General features: G+C 38.1%; 1 protein-coding gene and 1 pseudogene across 1 annotated transcript; one reads left to right on the top strand and one right to left on the bottom strand.

Moving 5' to 3' along the window:
• LOC121402299 overlaps nucleotides 1-15,925 on the top strand; it is a 33,599-nt pseudogene extending 17,674 nt beyond the window's left edge.
• Nucleotides 15,926-16,196: 271 nt separating this feature from the next.
• LOC121402108 lies at nucleotides 16,197-17,758 on the bottom strand. The gene is made up of 4 exons (XM_041588001.1): nucleotides 17,671-17,758; nucleotides 17,139-17,280; nucleotides 16,432-16,733; nucleotides 16,197-16,338 (listed from the first exon to the last, which is right to left on the bottom strand). The coding sequence occupies exons 1-4, from the start codon at nucleotides 17,739-17,741 to the stop codon at nucleotides 16,209-16,211; spliced, it is 645 nt and encodes a 214-aa protein (XP_041443935.1). The 5' UTR covers nucleotides 17,742-17,758; the 3' UTR covers nucleotides 16,197-16,208.
• Nucleotides 17,759-18,960: the final 1,202 nt, after the last annotated feature.

The raw sequence follows: 18,960 nt of genomic DNA, 5'->3' as shown, positions 1-18,960 counted from the left end.
CGTTCCCTAATCAAATAAATATAAATTGTTTGAGAGGATTTCCTTTTTCTGTGTAATAATGTACAGGGATGGGATCCGTTATCCAGAAACCCGTTATCCAGAAATGGCGTCTACCATAAACTCCGTTCTAATCAAATAATATAAATTGTTTGAGAGGATTTCCTTTTTCTGTGTAATAATGTACAGGGATGGGATCCGTTATCCAGAAATGGCCGTCTACCATAAACTCCCTCGTTAATCAAATAATATAAATTGTTTGAGAGGATTTCCTTTTTCTGTGTAATAATGTACAGGGATGGGATCCGTTATCCAAAAATGGCCGTCTACCATAAACTCCGTTCTAATCAAATAATATAAATTGTTTGAGAGGATTTCCTTTTCTGTGTAATAATGTACAGGGATGGATCCGTTATCCAGAAACCCGTTATCCAGAAATGGCCGCCTACCATAAACTCCGTTCTAATCAAATAATATAAATTGTTTGAGAGGATTTCCTTTTTCTGTGTAATAATGTACAGGGATGGGATCCGTTATCCAGAAACCCGTTATCCAGAAATGGCCGTCTACCATAAACTCCGTTTCTAATCAAATAATATAAATTGTTGAGAGGATTTCCTTTTTCTGTGTAATAAATGTACAGGGATGGGATCCGTTATCCAGAAATTGGCCGCTACCATAAACTCCGTTCTAATCAATAATATAAAATTGTTTGAGAGGATTTCCTTTTTCTGCTGTATAATGTACAGGGATGGGATCCGTTATCCAGAAACTGGCCCGTCTACCATAAACTCCGTTCTAATCAAATAATATAAATTGTTTGAGAGGATTTCCTTTTTCTGTGTAATAATGTACAGGATGGGATCCGTTATCCAGAAACCCGTTATTCCAGAAATGGCCGTCCTACCATAAACTCCGTTCTAATCAAATAATATAAATTGTTTGAGAGGATTTCCTTTTTCTGTGTAATAATGTACAGGGATGGGATCCGTTATCCAGAAAACCCGTTATCCCAGAAATGGCCGCTACCATAAACTCCCGTTCTATAATCAAATAATATAAATTGTTTGAGAGGATTTCCTTTTTCTGTGTAATAATGTACAGGGATGGGATCCGTTATCCAGAAACCCGTTATCCCAGAAATGGCCGTCTACCATAAACTCCGTTCTAATCAAAATAATATAAATTGTTTGAGAGGATTTCCTTTTTCTGTGTAATAATGTACAGGGATGGGATCCGTTATCCCAGAAACCCGTTATCCAGAAATGGCCGTCTACCATAAACTCCGTTCTAATCAAATAATATAAATTGTTTTGAGAGGATTTCCTTTTTCTGTGTAATAATCTACAGGGATGGGATCCGTTATCCAGAAATGGCCGTCTACCATAAACTCCGTTCTAATCAAATAATATAAATTGTTTGAGAGGATTTCCTTTTTCTGTGTAATAATGTACAGGGATGGGATCCGTTATCCAAAAATGGCCGCTACCATAAACTCCGTTCTAATCAAATAATATAAATTGTTTGAGAGAATTTCCTTTTTCTGTGTAATAATGTACAGGGATGGGATCCGTTATCCCAGAAACCCGTTATCCAGAAATGGCCGTCTACCATAAACTCCCGTTCTAAATCAAATAATATAAATTGTTTGAGAGGATTTCCTTTTTCTGTGTAATAATGTACAGGGATGGGATCCGTTATCCAGAAACCCGTTATCCAGAAATGGCCGTCTACCATAAACTCCGTTCTAATCAAAATAATATAATTGTTTGAGAGGATTTCCTTTTTTCTGTGTAATAATGGTACAGGGATGGGATCCGTTATCCAGAAACCCGTTATCCCAGAAATGGCCGTCTACCATAAACTCCGTTCTAATCAAATAATATAAATGTTTGAGAGGATTTCCTTTTTCTGTGTAATAATGTACAGGGATGGGATCCGTTATCCAGAAACCCGTTATCCAGAAATGGCCGTCTACCATAAACTCCGTTCTAATCAAATAATATAAATTGTTTGAGAGGATTTCCTTTTTCCTGTGTAATAATGTACAGGGATGGGATCCGTTATCCAGAAACCCGTTATCCAGAAATGGCCGTCTACCATAAACTCCGTTCTAATCAAATAATATAAATTGTTTGAGAGGATTTCCTTTTTCTGTGTAATAATGTACAGGGATGGGATCCGTTATCCAAACCGTTATCCAGAATGGCCGTCTACCATAAACTCCGTTCTAATCAAATAATATAAATTGTTTGAGAGGATTTCCTTTTTCTGTGTAATAATGTACAGGGATGGGATCCGTTATCCAGAAACCCGTTATCCAGAAATGGCCGTCTACCATAAACTCCGTTCTAATCAAATAATATAAATTGTTTGAGAGGATTTCCTTTTTCTGTGTAATAATGTACAGGGATGGGATCCGTTATCCAGAAACCCGTTATCCAGAAAATGGCCGTCTACCATAAACTCCGTTCTAATCAAATAATATAAATTGTTTGAGAGGATTTCCTTTTTCTGTGTAATAATGTACAGGGATGGGATCCGTTATCCCAGAAATGGCCGTCTACCATAAACTCCGTTCTAATCAAATAATATAAATTGTTTGAGAGGATTTCCTTTTTCTGTGTAATAATGTACAGGGATGGGATCCGTTATCCAAAACTGGCCGCCTACCATAAACTCCGTTCTAATCAAATAATATAAATTGTTTGAGAGGATTTCCTTTTTCTGTGTAATAATGTACAGGGATGGGATCCGTTATCCAGAACCCGTTATCCATAAATGGCCGTCTACCATAAACTCCGTTCTAATCAAATAATATAAATTGTTTGAGAGGATTTCCTTTTTCTGTGTAATAATGTACAGGGATGGGATCCGTTATCCAGAAACCCGTTATCCAAAATGGCCGCCTACCATAAACTCCGTTCTATCAAATAATATAAATTGTTTGAGAGGATTTCCTTTTTCTGTGTAATAATGTACAGGGATGGGATCCGTTATCCAGAAATGGCCGTCTACCATAAACTCCGTTCTAATCAATAATATAAATTGTTTGAGAGGATTTCCTTTTTCTGTGTAATAATGTACAGGGATGGGATCCGTTATCCAAAAACTGCCGCCTACCATAAACTCCGTTCTAATCAAATAATATAAATTGTTTGAGAGGATTTCCTTTTTCTGTGTAATAATGTACAGGGATGGGATCCGTTATCCAGAAACCCGTTATCCATAAATGGCCGTCTACCATAAACTCCGTTCTAATCAAATAATATAAATTGTTTGAGAGGATTTCCTTTTTCTGTGTAATAATGTACAGGGATGGGATCCGTTATCCAAAAACTGCCGCCTACCATAAACTCCATTCTAATCAAATAATATAAATTGTTTGAGAGGATTTCCTTTTTCTGTGTAATAATGTACAGGGATGGGATCCGTTATCCAGAAACCCGTTATCCATAAATGGCCGTCTACCATAAACTCCGTTCTAATCAAATAATATAAATTGTTGAGAGGATTTCCTTTTTCTGTGTAAATAATGTACAGGGATGGGATCCGTTATCCAGAAACCCGTTATCCAGAAATGGCCGTCTACCATAAACTCCGTTCTAATCAAATAATATAAATTGTTTGAGAGGATTTCCTTTTTCTGTGTAATAATGTACAGGGATGGGATCCGTTATCCAGAAATGGCCGTCTACCATAAACTCCGTTCTAATCAAATAATATAAATTGTTTGAGAGGATTTCCTTTTTCTGTGTAATAATGTACAGGGATGGGATCCGTTATCCAGAAATGGCCGTCTACCATAAACTCCGTTCTAATCAAATAATATAAATTGTTTGAGAGGATTTCCTTTTTCTGTGTAATAATGTACAGGGATGGGATCCATTATCCAGAAATGGCCGTCTACCATAAACTCCGTTCTAATCAAATAATATAAATTGTTTGAGAGGATTTCCTTTTTCTGTGTAATAATGTACAGGGATGGGATCCGTTATCCAGAAACCCGTTATCCAGAAATGGCCGCCTACCATAAACTCCGTTCTAATCAAATAATATAAATTGTTTGAGAGGATTTCCTTTTTCTGTGTAATAATGTACAGGGATGGGATCCGTTATCCAGAAACCCGTTATCCAGAAATGGCCGTCTACCATAAACTCTGTTCTAATCAAATAATATAAATTGTTTGAGAGGATTTCCTTTTTCTGTGTAATAATGTACAGGGATGGGATCCGTTATCCAGAAACCCGTTATCCAGAAATGGACGTCTACCATAAACTCCGTTCTAATCAAATAATATAAATTGTTTGAGAGGATTTCCTTTTTCTGTGTAATAATGTACAGGGATGGGATCCGTTATCCAGAAATGGTCGCCTACCATAAACTCCGTTCAAATCAAATAATATAAATTGTTTGAGAGGATTTCCTTTTTCTGTGTAATAATGTACAGGGATGGGATCCGTTATCCAGAAACCCGTTATCCAGAAATGGCCGTCTACCATAAACTCCGTTCTAATCAAATAATATAAATTGTTTGAGAGGATTTCCTTTTTCTGTGTAATAATGTACAGGGATGGGATCCGTTATCCAGAAACCCTTTATCCAGAAATGGTCGCCTACCATAAACTCCGTTCTAATCAAATAATATAAATTGTTTGAGAGGATTTCCTTTTTCTGTGTAATAATGTACAGGGATGGGATCCGTTATCCAGAAACCCGTTATCCAGAAATGGCCGTCTACCATAAACTCCGTTCTAATCAAATAATATAAATTGTTTGAGAGTATTTCCTTTTTCTGTGTAATAATGTACAGGGATGGGATCCGTTATCCAGAAATGGCCGTCTACCATAAACTCCGTTCTAATCAAATAATATAAATTGTTTGAGAGGATTCCTTTTCTGTGTAATAATGTACAGGGATGGGATCCGTTATCCAGAAACCCGTTATCCAGAAATGGACGTCTACCATAAACTCCGTTCTAATCAAATAATATAAATTGTTTGAGAGGATTTCCTTTTTCTGTGTAATAATGTACAGGGATGGGTTCCATTATCCAGAAATGGCCGCCTACCATAAACTCCGTTCTAATCAAATAATATAAATTGTTTGAGAGGATTTCCTTTTTCTGTGTAATAATGTACAGGGATGGGATCCGTTATCCAGAAACCCATTATCCAGAAATGGCCGTCTACCATAAACTCCGTTCTAATCAAATAATATAAATTGTTTGAGAGGATTTCCTTTTTCTGTGTAATAATGTACAGGGATGGGATCCGTTATCCAGAAACCCGTTATCCAGAAATGGCCGCCTACCATAAACTCCGTTCTAATCAAATAATATAAATTGTTTGAGAGGATTTCCTTTTTCTGTGTAATAATGTACAGGGATGGGATCCGTTATCCAGAAACCCGTTATCCAGAAATGGCCGTCTACCATAAACTCCGTTCTAATCAAATAATATAAATTGTTTGAGAGGATTTCCTTTTTCTGTGTAATAATGTACAGGGTTGGGATCCGTTATCCAGAAACCCGTTATCCAGAAATGGACGCCTACCATGAACTCCGTTCTAATCAAATAATATAAATTGTTTGAGAGGATTTCCTTTTTCTGTGTAATAATGTACAGGGATGGGATCCGTTATCCAGAAACCCGTTATCCAGAAATGGCCGCCTACCATAAACTCCGTTCTAATCAAATAATATAAATTGTTTGAGAGGATTTCCTTTTTCTGTGTAATAATGTACAGGGATGGGATCCGTTATCCAGAAACCCGTTATCCAGAAATGGCCGTCTACCATAAACTCTGTTCTAATCAAATAATATAAATTGTTTGAGAGGATTTCCTTTTTCTGTGTAATAATGTACAGGGTTGGGATCCGTTATCCAGAAACCCGTTATCCAGAAATGGACGCCTACCATGAACTCCGTTCTAATCAAATAATATAAATTGTTTGAGAGGATTTCCTTTTTCTGTGTAATAATGTACAGGGATGGGATCCGTTATCCAGAAATGGTCGCCTACCATAAACTCCGTTCAAATCAAATAATATAAATTGTTTGAGAGGATTTCCTTTTTCTGTGTAATAATGTACAGGGATGGGATCCGTTATCCAGAAACCCGTTATCCAGAAATGGCCGTCTACCATAAACTCCGTTCTAATCAAATAATATAAATTGTTTGAGAGGATTTCCTTTTTCTGTGTAATAATGTACAGGGATGGGATCCGTTATCCAGAAACCCTTTATCCAGAAATGGTCGCCTACCATAAACTCCGTTCTAATCAAATAATATAAATTGTTTGAGAGGATTTCCTTTTTCTGTGTAATAATGTACAGGGATGGGATCCGTTATCCAGAAACCCGTTATCCAGAAATGGCCGTCTACCATAAACTCCGTTCTAATCAAATAATATAAATTGTTTGAGAGTATTTCCTTTTTCTGTGTAATAATGTACAGGGATGGGATCCGTTATCCAGAAATGGCCGTCTACCATAAACTCCGTTCTAATCAAATAATATAAATTGTTTGAGAGGATTTCCTTTTTCTGTGTAATAATGTACAGGGATGGGATCCGTTATCCAAAAACTGCCGCCTACCATAAACTCCGTTCTAATCAAATAATATAAATTGTTTGAGAGGATTTCCTTTTTCTGTGTAATAATGTACAGGGATGGGATCCGTTATCCAGAAACCCGTTATCCATAAATGGCCGTCTACCATAAACTCCGTTCTAATCAAATAATATAAATTGTTTGAGAGGATTTCCTTTTTCTGTGTAATAATGTACAGGGATGGGATCCGTTATCCAGAAACCCGTTATCCAGAAATGGCCGTCTACCATAAACTCCGTTCTAATCAAATAATATAAATTGTTTGAGAGGATTTCCTTTTTCTGTGTAATAATGTACAGGGATGGGATCCGTTATCCAGAAATGGCCGTCTACCATAAACTCCGTTCTAATCAAATAATATAAATTGTTTGAGAGGATTTCCTTTTTCTGTGTAATAATGTACAGGGATGGGATCCGTTATCCAAAAACTGCCGCCTACCATAAACTCCGTTCTAATCAAATAATATAAATTGTTTGAGAGGATTTCCTTTTTCTGTGTAATAATGTACAGGATGGGATCCGTTATCCAGAAACCCGTTATCCATAAATGGCCGTCTACCATAAACTCCGTTCTAATCAAATAATATAAATTGTTTGAGAGGATTTCCTTTTTCTGTGTAATAATGTACAGGGATGGGATCCGTTATCCAAAAACTGCCGCCTACCATAAACTCCATTCTAATCAAATAATATAAATTGTTTGAGAGGATTTCCTTTTTCTGTGTAATAATGTACAGGGATGGGATCCGTTATCCAGAAACCCGTTATCCATAAATGGCCGTCTACCATAAACTCCGTTCTAATCAAATAATATAAATTGTTTGAGAGGATTTCCTTTTTCTGTGTAATAATGTACAGGGATGGGATCCGTTATCCAGAAACCCGTTATCCAGAAATGGCCGTCTACCATAAACTCCGTTCTAATCAAATAATATAAATTGTTTGAGAGGATTTCCTTTTTCTGTGTAATAATGTACAGGGATGGGATCCGTTATCCAGAAATGGCCGTCTACCATAAACTCCGTTCTAATCAAATAATATAAATTGTTTGAGAGGATTTCCTTTTTCTGTGTAATAATGTACAGGGATGGGATCCGTTATCCAGAAATGGCCGTCTACCATAAACTCCGTTCTAATCAAATAATATAAATTGTTTGAGAGGATTTCCTTTTTCTGTGTAATAATGTACAGGGATGGGATCCGTTATCCAGAAATGGCCGTCTACCATAAACTCCGTTCTAATCAAATAATATAAATTGTTTGAGAGTATTTCCTTTTTCTGTGTAATAATGTACAGGGATGGGATCCGTTATCCAGAAACCCGTTATCCAAAAATGGCCGCCTACCATAAACTCCGTTCTAATCAAATAATATAAATTGTTTGAGAGGATTTCCTTTTTTTGTGTAATAATGTACAGGGATGGGATCCGTTATCCAGAAACCCGTTATCCAGAAATGGCCGTCTACCATAAACTCCGTTCTAATCAAATAATATAAATTGTTTGAGAGTATTTCCTTTTTCTGTGTAATAATGTACAGGGATGGGATCCGCTATCCAGAAACCCGTTATCCAGAAATGTCCGTCTACCATAAACTCCGTTCTAATCAAATAATATAAATTGTTTGAGAGGATTTCCTTTTTCTGTGTAATAATGTACAGGGATGGGATCCGTTATCCAGAAACCCGTTATCCAGAAATGGCCGTCTACCATAAACTCCGTTCTAATCAAATAATATAAATTGTTTGAGAGGATTTCCTTTTTCTGAGTAATAATGTACAGGGATGGGATCCGTTATCCAGAAATGGCCGTCTACCATAAACTCTGTTCTAATCAAATAATATAAATTGTTTGATAGGATTTCCTTTTTCTGTGTAACAATGTACAGGGATGGGATCCGTTATCCAAAAATGGCCGGCTACCATAAACTCCGTTCTAATCAAATAATATAAATTGTTTGAGAGGATTTCCTTTTTCTGTGTAATAATGTACAGGGATGGGATCCGTTATCCAGAAACCCGTTATCCAGAAATGGCCGTCTACCATAAACTCCGTTCTAATCAAATAATATAAATTGTTTGAGAGTATTTCCTTTTTCTGTGTAATAATGTACAGGGATGGGATCCGTTATCCAGAAACCCGTTATCCAAAAATGGCCGCCTACCATAAACTCCGTTCTAATCAAATAATATAAATTGTTTGAGAGGATTTCCTTTTTCTGTGTAATAATCTACAGGGATGGGATCCGTTATCCAGAAACCCGTTATCCAGAAATGGACGTCTACCATAAACTCCGTTCTAATCAAATAATATAAATTGTTTGAGAGGATTTTCTTTTTCTGTGTAATAATGTACAGGGATGGTATTCGTTATCCAAAAATGGCCGCCTACCATAAACTTCGTTCTAATCAAATAATATAAATAGTTTGAGAGGATTTCCTTTTTCTGTGTAATAATGTACAGGGATGGGATCCGTTATCCAGAAACCCATTATCCATAAATGGCCTCTACCATAAACTCCGTTCTAATCAAATAATATAAATTGTTTGAGAGGATTTCCTTTTTCTGTGTAATAATGTACAGGGATGGGATCCGTTATCCAGAAACCCGTTATCCAGAAATGGCCGTCTACCATAAACTCCGTTCTAATCAAATAATATAAATTGTTTGAGAGGATTTCCTTTTTCTGTCTAATAATGTACAGAGATGGGATCCGTTATCCAAAAATGGCCGCCTACCATAAACTCCGTTCTAATCAAATAATATAAATTGTTTGAGAGGATTTGCTTTTTCTGTGTAGTAATGTACAGGGATGGGATCCGTTATCCAGAAACCCGTTATCCAGAAATGGCCGTCTACCACAAACCCCGTTCTAATCAAATAATATAAATTGTTTGAGAGTATTTCCTTTTTCTGTGTAATAATGTACAGGGATGGGATCCGTTATCCAGAAACCCATTATCCAGAAATGGCCGTCTACCATAAACTCCGTTCTAATCAAATAATATAAATTGTTTGAGAGGATTTCCTTTTTCTGTGTAATAATGTACAAGGATGGGATCCGTTATCCAGAAACCCGTTATCCAGGAATCGCCGTCTACCATAAACTCCGTTCTAATCAAATAATATAAATTGTTTGAGAGGATTTCCTTTTTCTGTGTAATAATGTACAGGGATGGGATCCGTTATCCAAAAATGGCCGCCTACCATAAACTCCGTTCTAATCAAATAATATAAATTGTTTGAGAGGATTTCCTTTTTCTGTGTAATAATGTACAGGGATGGGATACGTTATCCAGAAACCCGTTATCCAGAAATGGACGTCTACCATAAACTCCGTTCTAATCAAATAATATAAATTGTTTGAGAGGATTTCCTTTTTCTGTGTAATAATGTACAGGGATGGGTTCCATTATCCAGAAATGGCCGCCTACCATAAACTCCGTTCTAATCAAATAATATAAATTGTTTGAGAGGATTTCCTTTTTCTGTGTAATAATGTACAGGGATGGGATCCGTTATCCAGAAACCCATTATCCAGAAATGGCCGTCTACCATAAACTCCGTTCTAATCAAATAATATAAATTGTTTGAGAGGATTTCCTTTTTCTGTGTAATAATGTACAGGGATGGGATCCGTTATCCAGAAACCCGTTATCCATAAATGGCCGTCTACCATAAACTCCGTTCTAATCAAATAATATAAATTGTTTGAGAGGATTTCCTTTTTCTGTGTAATAATGTACAGGGATGGGATCCGTTATCCAGAAACCCGTTATCCAGAAATGGCCGCCTACCATAAACTCCGTTCTAATCAAATAATATAAATTGTTGAGAGGATTTCCTTTTTCTGTGTAATAATGTACAGGGATGGGATCCGTTATCCAGAAACCCGTTATCCAGAAATGGCCGTCTACCATAAACTCTGTTCTAATCAAATAATATAAATTGTTTGAGAGGATTTCCTTTTTCTGTGTAATAATGTACAGGGTTGGGATCCGTTATCCAGAAACCCGTTATCCAGAAATGGACGCCTACCATGAACTCCGTTCTAATCAAATAATATAAATTGTTTGAGAGGATTTCCTTTTTCTGTGTAATAATGTACAGGGATGGGATCCGTTATCCAGAAATGGTCGCCTACCATAAACTCCGTTCAAATCAAATAATATAAATTGTTTGAGAGGATTTCCTTTTTCTGTGTAATAATGTACAGGGATGGGATCCGTTATCCAGAAACCCGTTATCCAGAAATGGCCGTCTACCATAAACTCCGTTCTAATCAAATAATATAAATTGTTTGAGAGGATTTCCTTTTTCTGTGTAATAATGTACAGGGATGGGATCCGTTATCCAGAAACCCTTTATCCAGAAATGGTCGCCTACCATAAACTCCGTTCTAATCAAATAATATAAATTGTTTGAGAGGATTTCCTTTTTCTGTGTAATAATGTACAGGGATGGGATCCGTTATCCAGAAACCCGTTATCCAGAAATGGCCGTCTACCATAAACTCCGTTCTAATCAAATAATATAAATTGTTTGAGAGTATTTCCTTTTTCTGTGTAATAATGTACAGGGATGGGATCCATTATCCAGAAATGGCCGTCTACCATAAACTCCGTTCTAATCAAATAATATAAATTGTTTGAGAGGATTTCCTTTTTCTGTGTAATAATGTACAGGGATGGGATCCGTTATCCAAAAACTGCCGCCTACCATAAACTCCGTTCTAATCAAATAATATAAATTGTTTGAGAGGATTTCCTTTTTCTGTGTAATAATGTACAGGGATGGATCCGTTATCCAGAAACCCGTTATCCATAAATGGCCGTCTACCATAAACTCCGTTCTAATCAAATAATATAAATTGTTTGAGAGGATTTCCTTTTTTCTGTGTAATAATGTACAGGGATGGGATCCGTTATCCAGAAACCCGTTATCCAGAAATGGCCGTCTACCATAAACTCCGTTCTAATCAAATAATATAAATTGTTTGAGAGGATTTCCTTTTTCTGTGTAATAATGTACAGGGATGGGATCCGTTATCCAAAAACTGCCGCCTACCATAAACTCCGTTCTAATCAAATAATATAAATTGTTTGAGAGGATTTCCTTTTTCTGTGTAATAATGTACAGGGATGGGATCCGTTATCCAGAAACCCGTTATCCATAAATGGCCGTCTACCATAAACTCCGTTCTAATCAAATAATATAAATTGTTTGAGAGGATTTCCTTTTTCTGTGTAATAATGTACAGGGATGGGATCCGTTATCCAAAAACTGCCGCCTACCATAAACTCCGTTCTATAGCCCTGTTGAGTCAGACAAGGAGAACCATGCAGGCCCATCGACTGATGATAATGATGATGATGAAAATCCAAAAAAGCTGGACCAGTAAGTTAACTTTACACAAGCATATTTAAGATTCACACGTCCATGCTGTAATAGGTGTTCAGATTTTACATTTATACTGAATTACTTATAAAACAGGGGCCCAGGGAAGTGCATTGTAAGTGGCACTTCCCTCATACTTAAATATACTTCAATTTAGCCTTAAGAGTGCTTCCACAACCCCCCAAATTTGTATATTGTATTAGCCGGAAGCATTGGTTGGTTTAGGCAATCACTGTCTCTTAAAAGACTTATTGGTGGGGGAGGATTTTAGCCTTCACACTGAAACCAACACATACTGAACTCAGGTAATGCTACTATGCAGGGAATTGTCTTTTTTTACTATGACCAGAGCTAAAGAAGTTAGGGACAGCCATATGGGGTTTAGCTTGATGAGGTATGGTGGCTTCTCAACTTTATGATCATAACTTTGTAACCTAAAACCCCTGTTTTTGTAAAAACATGCACTAGCATTTATACTGAATTACTTATAAAACAAGGGCCCAGGGAAGAGCATTGTAAGTGGCACTTCGCTTATACTTAAATATACTTCAATTTAGCCTTAAGAGTGCTTCCACAACCCCCCAAATTTGGACCAGTAAGTTAACTTTACACAAGCATATTTAAGCTTCACACGTCCATGCTGTAATAGGTGTTCAGATTTTCAATCATTTCTAAATGTGTTTTTCTTTGGGCTAGGAGCAAGACAGAGTCACATCTAATTCTGCTGAAGAAAAAAATGAAGGCAGCCGGGATGTACAGGAAACACTCTCTTGAATGTGATCTTCTTGTTAGTTTCCGAACATTTCTTCAGCAAGAATTACGAGTTAGAAGATGGTCACAAGAGGTAAGATTTACACCTGTCTATGTAGCGCTTGCTGTTTTTTTTTTTGCTGTTCCCATTTCCTCATAATGATTTTTTCCACATGTCTAATTTTAGGTTGGAAATGTGGCCAGGTTTTTATATTTTGTGGACCCCTCCAAACCCTCCTTAAAGTTCCTGGATGATACACCGAAGGCAGAGAAGGCAGTGGCTTTTTTTACTGAACTGGCAAGTTTGGGGAACAGTCATGCCACTCAGTTCACCTACCTGAAGCACATTAAAAGGTTTGTTCGGTCTCAGATGAATACTCTAACTTCATCACATCAATCTAAAGAAACAGTGGAAAGATGTAAGCTGTTTCTCAAGATGACTGAGGGTCTACAGGGAAAGCTGAGCAAAGGAATTTCAGCTGAGACTGTGGGGAAAAAGTAAGTATGCTTTAGTACCTGTGCATCTAGTTTGGATGTTTGTGTGTTTGCGTTTGGTTTGTAACCTTTACCATCCCTATTTACAGGTATGACTACATGACATCTGGAAAAAAGGACCCAGTGGAGTGTCAGAGGATTCTCGCAGTGGCAAGGCCAACGATCGAGCAGCTGATAAAGAAGGCCAAGATGGGTGAAACACTTTTGGATAAAGAAAAGTGTGTTGTCCTCTATTACTTGGAGGCAATAGTTGTCCTAAAGCAACTCCAGCGACCAGGAGTTGTGCAGAATATGACTGTGAGTATCCATGTTGCATTTTTTTCTACTGACATGCTTTTTATGCCCTGTTACATAGTTACATAGTAACATAGTTAAATTGGGTTGAAAAAAGTCCATCAAGTTCAACCCCTCCAAATGAAATCCCAGCATCCATACATACACCCCTCCCCTCCCCTCTTTCACATAAATTATATATACCCATACCTATACTAACTATAGAGTACAGTATCACAATAGCCTTTGATATTATGTCTGTCCAAAAAATCATCCAAGCCATTCTTAAAGGCATTAACTGAATCATCCATCACAACATCACCCGGCAGTGCATTCCACAACCTCACTGTACTGACTGGGAAGAACCCCCTATGTTGCTTAAAATGAAAGTTCTTTTCTTCTAGTCTAAAGGGGTGGCCTCTGGTACGGTGATCCTCTTTATGGGTAAAAAGGTCCCCTGCTATTTGTCTATAATGTCCTCTAATGTATTTATAATGTCCTCTAATGTATTTATAAAGTGTAATCATATCCCCTTGCAAGAGCCTTTTTCCCGAGAAAACAATCCCAACCTTGACAGTCTCCCAGTCTCATTTAACTCTTCCCTCCCTCTAACCAGTTTAGTTGTACTTAGTCTCTGCACTCTCTCCAGCTCATTTATATCCCTCTGAAGCACTGGAGTTCAAAAATGCACTGCATACTCCAGATGAGGCCTCACCAGGGACCTATAAAGAGGCATAATTATGTTTTCATCCCTTGAGTTAATGCCATGCTGTTAACTTGCACTGTTTGGCATTTTACTGATCCTTGTGTCTTATTTGAATATAGGTTGAAGAATGGCGCAACAGGAAATTGTCGGACTGCAAGACACGTATGGCCATTGCTGTAAAAAAACATAAGACTGCTACACAGCAAGTCGCCACTGTACTTTTAGAAGAAGAAGAAAAACAGGTATATGTCTGAAGTGAACAGTTGCAATTTGTGACAGTGTGTTGCAGAGCATTTTTTTTTCAACTGGACTTTCTTTTGTGTCGTTTCAGTGGTTTGATGTGTTCTATAAAAAATACGGCCATCCTTATCAGGAGTGGGACAAGCCCGAAGACATTCTTCATCTCATCATCAGGGGAGCCGATTCACAGTGTGACAAACGACATTGCTAGACTTCATCAGAAGTAAGTATACATGTTGTAATGCAAATAGTTCTTCTCAAAAACTATAACCATCCGGTGAATACTGGTACAGGCTTACAAGCCAAGTTTAGCACTTGTTCAACGTTTACATTTCTGAACATATATTTTTTCCATAGGTTTAATTTGCGCCCTGTGACTAGTCAAGAGGCTAGAAGAAGAATGGAGACATACATGGCCTCCCACTTAAAAACTGATGCAGAGAGGTACTCGTTTGCCAAGATGCTGGGCCATTCAAATTTGACTGCCGAAAGGGTTTATCGAGAGAAGACCATTGAAAATATGGTAGAAGCGGCAGAAGTCATGAAGAAGGCATTGTATGGCCCCCAGGCTTCGACATCAAGGTAAGTTGATATAGAGCATTTACATGGTTTTCTGTATGCAATTTTGTTTTAAATACTGATAAATTATGATTTATACTAACCACCGGTTTCATTCTCATTATCCATTTAACAGGTTTAAACAGATGCCACAGCAGCCACTGGAAACGGAAAGTACAGTAGTCTCTCGAGACTTGAGGGAGAATGCTTTTGAGAGATTCAAACAAGCCCGTCCAGTCACCCATGATGCAAATCCTCCTTGCTTAAAGGCAGCGTTAGCCTTTTCCCATGAGTACGGCCAGTACTGTTATGATCGATGGAGAAAACTACAGAACAAGATGAGGGTGGATTATGTTGCTGGTAAGTCTTCCAAAATTGTTGTATGTTTTTCACAGTTTAGGGGGTTCTTCCCAGTCAGGACAGTGAGGTTGTGGAATGCACTGCCAGGTGATGTTGTGATGCTGATTCAGTTAATGACTATAAGAATGGCTTGGATGATTTTTTGGACAGACATAATATCAAAGGCTATTGTGATACTAAACTCTATAGTTAGTATAAGTATGGGTATATATCATTTATGTGACAGTATAGAGGGGTGTGTGTATGGATGCTGGGTTTTCATTTGGAGGGGTTGAACTTGATGGACGTTGTCTTTTTTCAACCCAATTTAACTATGTAACTATGTGCAATCACTGAATGTATACGTTTGTGAATATCTAATAATTCTTTCTCTTACACCCATCCATTCTAGGAATTTTCAAATATCAGAAACCAAATGAAGAGAGAGTGAGAGAATGTATCGAAGGCCATGCATGGAAGACCAACTAACCACGGATACGGGATATTCTGGAAACCATAAAGCCACGTTGATAGCAAACCAGGTTTCTAAACACGTGTCAAGTGGAGTGAGCATGAATTCAGCTGGATAAAAGTTTGAAAGTTTGAAAAGATTGGTGGAATGCATTGGCATCTGCAGATTTCCTCATAACAGATGTAGATGAGACATTAGCACCTTAAACCATCAAGAGAGTTGGAAGAGATTGTTCGTCTAATGAATATGTCAGATGGGAGAAACCTTGCCCTGTTTTGGATTCTGCAGCATTTTTAATGACTGGTAGCCAAATAGAAATATTTGGCTGGGAGTTTTTGTTGGGGGGGTTGTTTGTTTTGAAAATGTTTATTTGTGCACGGACGTCATATCCCTCTCTTCTAATTCATTTCTGGCATTGGCCCGATCAATAAGCTCAGCAAAATAGTGGTTTGCCAGTTTTAGCACTTCTTGGCACTCTCTTGGATTTGTGCACCTTCTGTAAAAAGAGAAATACAAAAGGCAAATTTAGCACACAGGCCTATAAACAGACATATCCTGTACAGCATCACCTGCTGTTAATAAGACTTACCTTCCAACAGAGTTTTCCTTACTGGCACCTCTGCAAATGGATTTCTGGGCCTCTGTCATGCTTTTTAAAAATTTTTGAATTGACCCACGCAGAGATGGATCCTCTTCCAACAGCTGATCCTCTGAGGTGACATAAGCAATAAATTTTTTTACACCGCTCATGTAATTTCTTGCAGTTGCTCGGCTGGCTGCTGAAGCTCCGATCACCCTAAAGAACTCCATGCTCCTCTCAATGTTATGGATGCAGCTAGTGGAAGGTTCGTTTGGGTTCACAAAATGCAACCATCTTGATACATTGTCGACCTGAAGGTAGAAGGTTAGAATTAACTGGTTTGCCATTTAGTCATTTAAAGCTAGAAATAAAATCAGTACCCCAAGAGTGCAGTGTTAAAAAGGTACCTCATGTTTGATTCCTGAAGGTTAGAATTAACTGGTTTGCCATTTAGTCATTTAAAGTTAGAAATGAAATCAGTACCCCAAGAGTGCAGTGTTAAAAAAGTACCTCATGTTTGATTCCTGAAGGTTAGAATTAACTGGTTTGCTATTTAGTCATTTAAAGTTAGAAATAAAATCAGTACCCCAAGAGTGCAGTGTTAAAAAAGTATCTCATGTTTGATTCCTGAAGGTTAGAATTAACTGGTTTGCCATTTAGTCATTTAAAGTTAGAAATAAAATCAGTACCCCAAGAGTGCAGTGTTAAAAAAGTACCTCATGTTTGATTCCAGACTTGGCATACTTTTTCTCCAGGTAGCTTCTGAATCCCTGCAGCAGAGGTGAATTAGTTGTATGTTTCCTGTGAAGTCCAGCCTCCTCCATAATCTTTTTTGTTGACATCTTGCTGGCAGATGTGCTAGGAGACAAACAAAGAGAGAGAGGGAACCATGTGAATAGGATATAAAGCATGACCCTGGTGAAGACCCAACATGTATACAAAAGTTTGGTGCCAGCGAGTTAAATAGTAAGTTGTAAATTTGGGGGTTAACTTCCTCAAACAAAATGGGGATCCGGGTGCACAAACCTCAAAGCAATAGTATAACAAATAATAATTGGTGATGGGCTGGCACAAACCGGGATCTCACTACAAAAATAGATGTATTATTATTTTACTACAAAACATCACGACAAAGGCCTTACGCGTTTCGTGCCTTGGGGGGCACTTAGTCATAGGCATGACCCTGATGAACTGTAAGAAAGATAAACCATCACAAACAGACTTTGGTCTTGTACTTAGATCTTTTACCTTAGCATAAGAAACGGATGCTCTATATCCATTTCTTCTTCACAGGTATCCATCTTCTGTCTCGACAGCATCCTGCACTGGATTCTTCCACTTCTTCAGCTGCAGGTTCTGTAACATAAAGCAAAACTGTAAGCATCCATCATGCCAAATTACAATAAACAATTTGCTGCAAACCAATATACATCTTTGAGCAAAGAATGCTAAACTATATACACATAAGGCATTCTTTAATACATATGATCCAGAGCCGGGCCAAGGTATTTTCGGCACCCTAGGCAAGGGCTTCCAATCAGTGCCTCCCTCACACAGTCCTGCATTACCATTTCACATCTTACCATTCATGCTGCCGCCCGGTCCCAGCAGCCATCATATTGCCCCCATTGTACCTTTGCCCCAACAGCAGCAATCCCGCAGATTTCCCCAAAGCCCCAATCTGTACCTGTGCCAGCATAAGCCAAAGCATCCTTCATATTGTTGCCCCCAATCTGTACCTATCTGTATCCAGCGGCAGCCAAAAAAAATCCTCATAGTGTCCCAAACATCTATGTACCTGTGCCAGCAGCTGCCAAATGGGAGTGGGAGGTGCTTCCACTGAAGTTATGAAACATGGGCTAAACAATCCAGTGATTTTAAAAAAAAAATTAAATTCCCCTTAAAAGTGTGCCCCCCCAAAGATTGTGCCCTAGGCAGCTGCCTACTCTACCTACCTCTAGTTCCGGCCCTGCATATATCCTACTTCTATCAACCACACACACTATAGCAAGGCTGCTCCACCTTTATACACTCTCAAATAATATGTTGATCAAGCATTATGGAGTGCTTACCTCTCTGTGTGTGATGGCTTTTCAGAAACTAAACATCCATTGGACTCCAGAAAATTGATGAAGAAATGCAGAGATCGATCAGAATCAGCTCCAGCCTTCAGCTGCTTGTAATGTACAACACTGAGGTTCCTCACCAACATCCTCATTTTGCCCTTGACTCCTCGACAAGGGCCACGATCTCTGCCTCACTCGCTCCTTTCCTGCAGACCTTACGGAGATGTCCAGGCAGCCGGTCTGTGATTTTCATGCATATTTGCAGGCCAACTGCATTCTGTTCTTTTCTGGAAAAAGTGAATGTGATATAAGCAAAGATGTTCACTGTTGTGATTAAGCACAGTTTTTGGTATACCAGCTACAAGTCAGATACTACAGCCACTTACCCATCAGATGCCATTGCAACAATTTCCAAAAGTTAGTGGCAACAGAAGGCAAAGTTCCCAAATCAAGCTTGTTCAACAGCTAGCAC

The sequence above is a fragment of the Xenopus laevis genome, chromosome 3S (genome assembly GCF_017654675.1).
Source record: "Xenopus laevis strain J_2021 chromosome 3S, Xenopus_laevis_v10.1, whole genome shotgun sequence".
Lineage (NCBI taxonomy): Eukaryota > Metazoa > Chordata > Amphibia > Anura > Pipidae > Xenopus > Xenopus laevis.
This window is presented reverse-complemented; position numbering and strand designations above follow the sequence as displayed.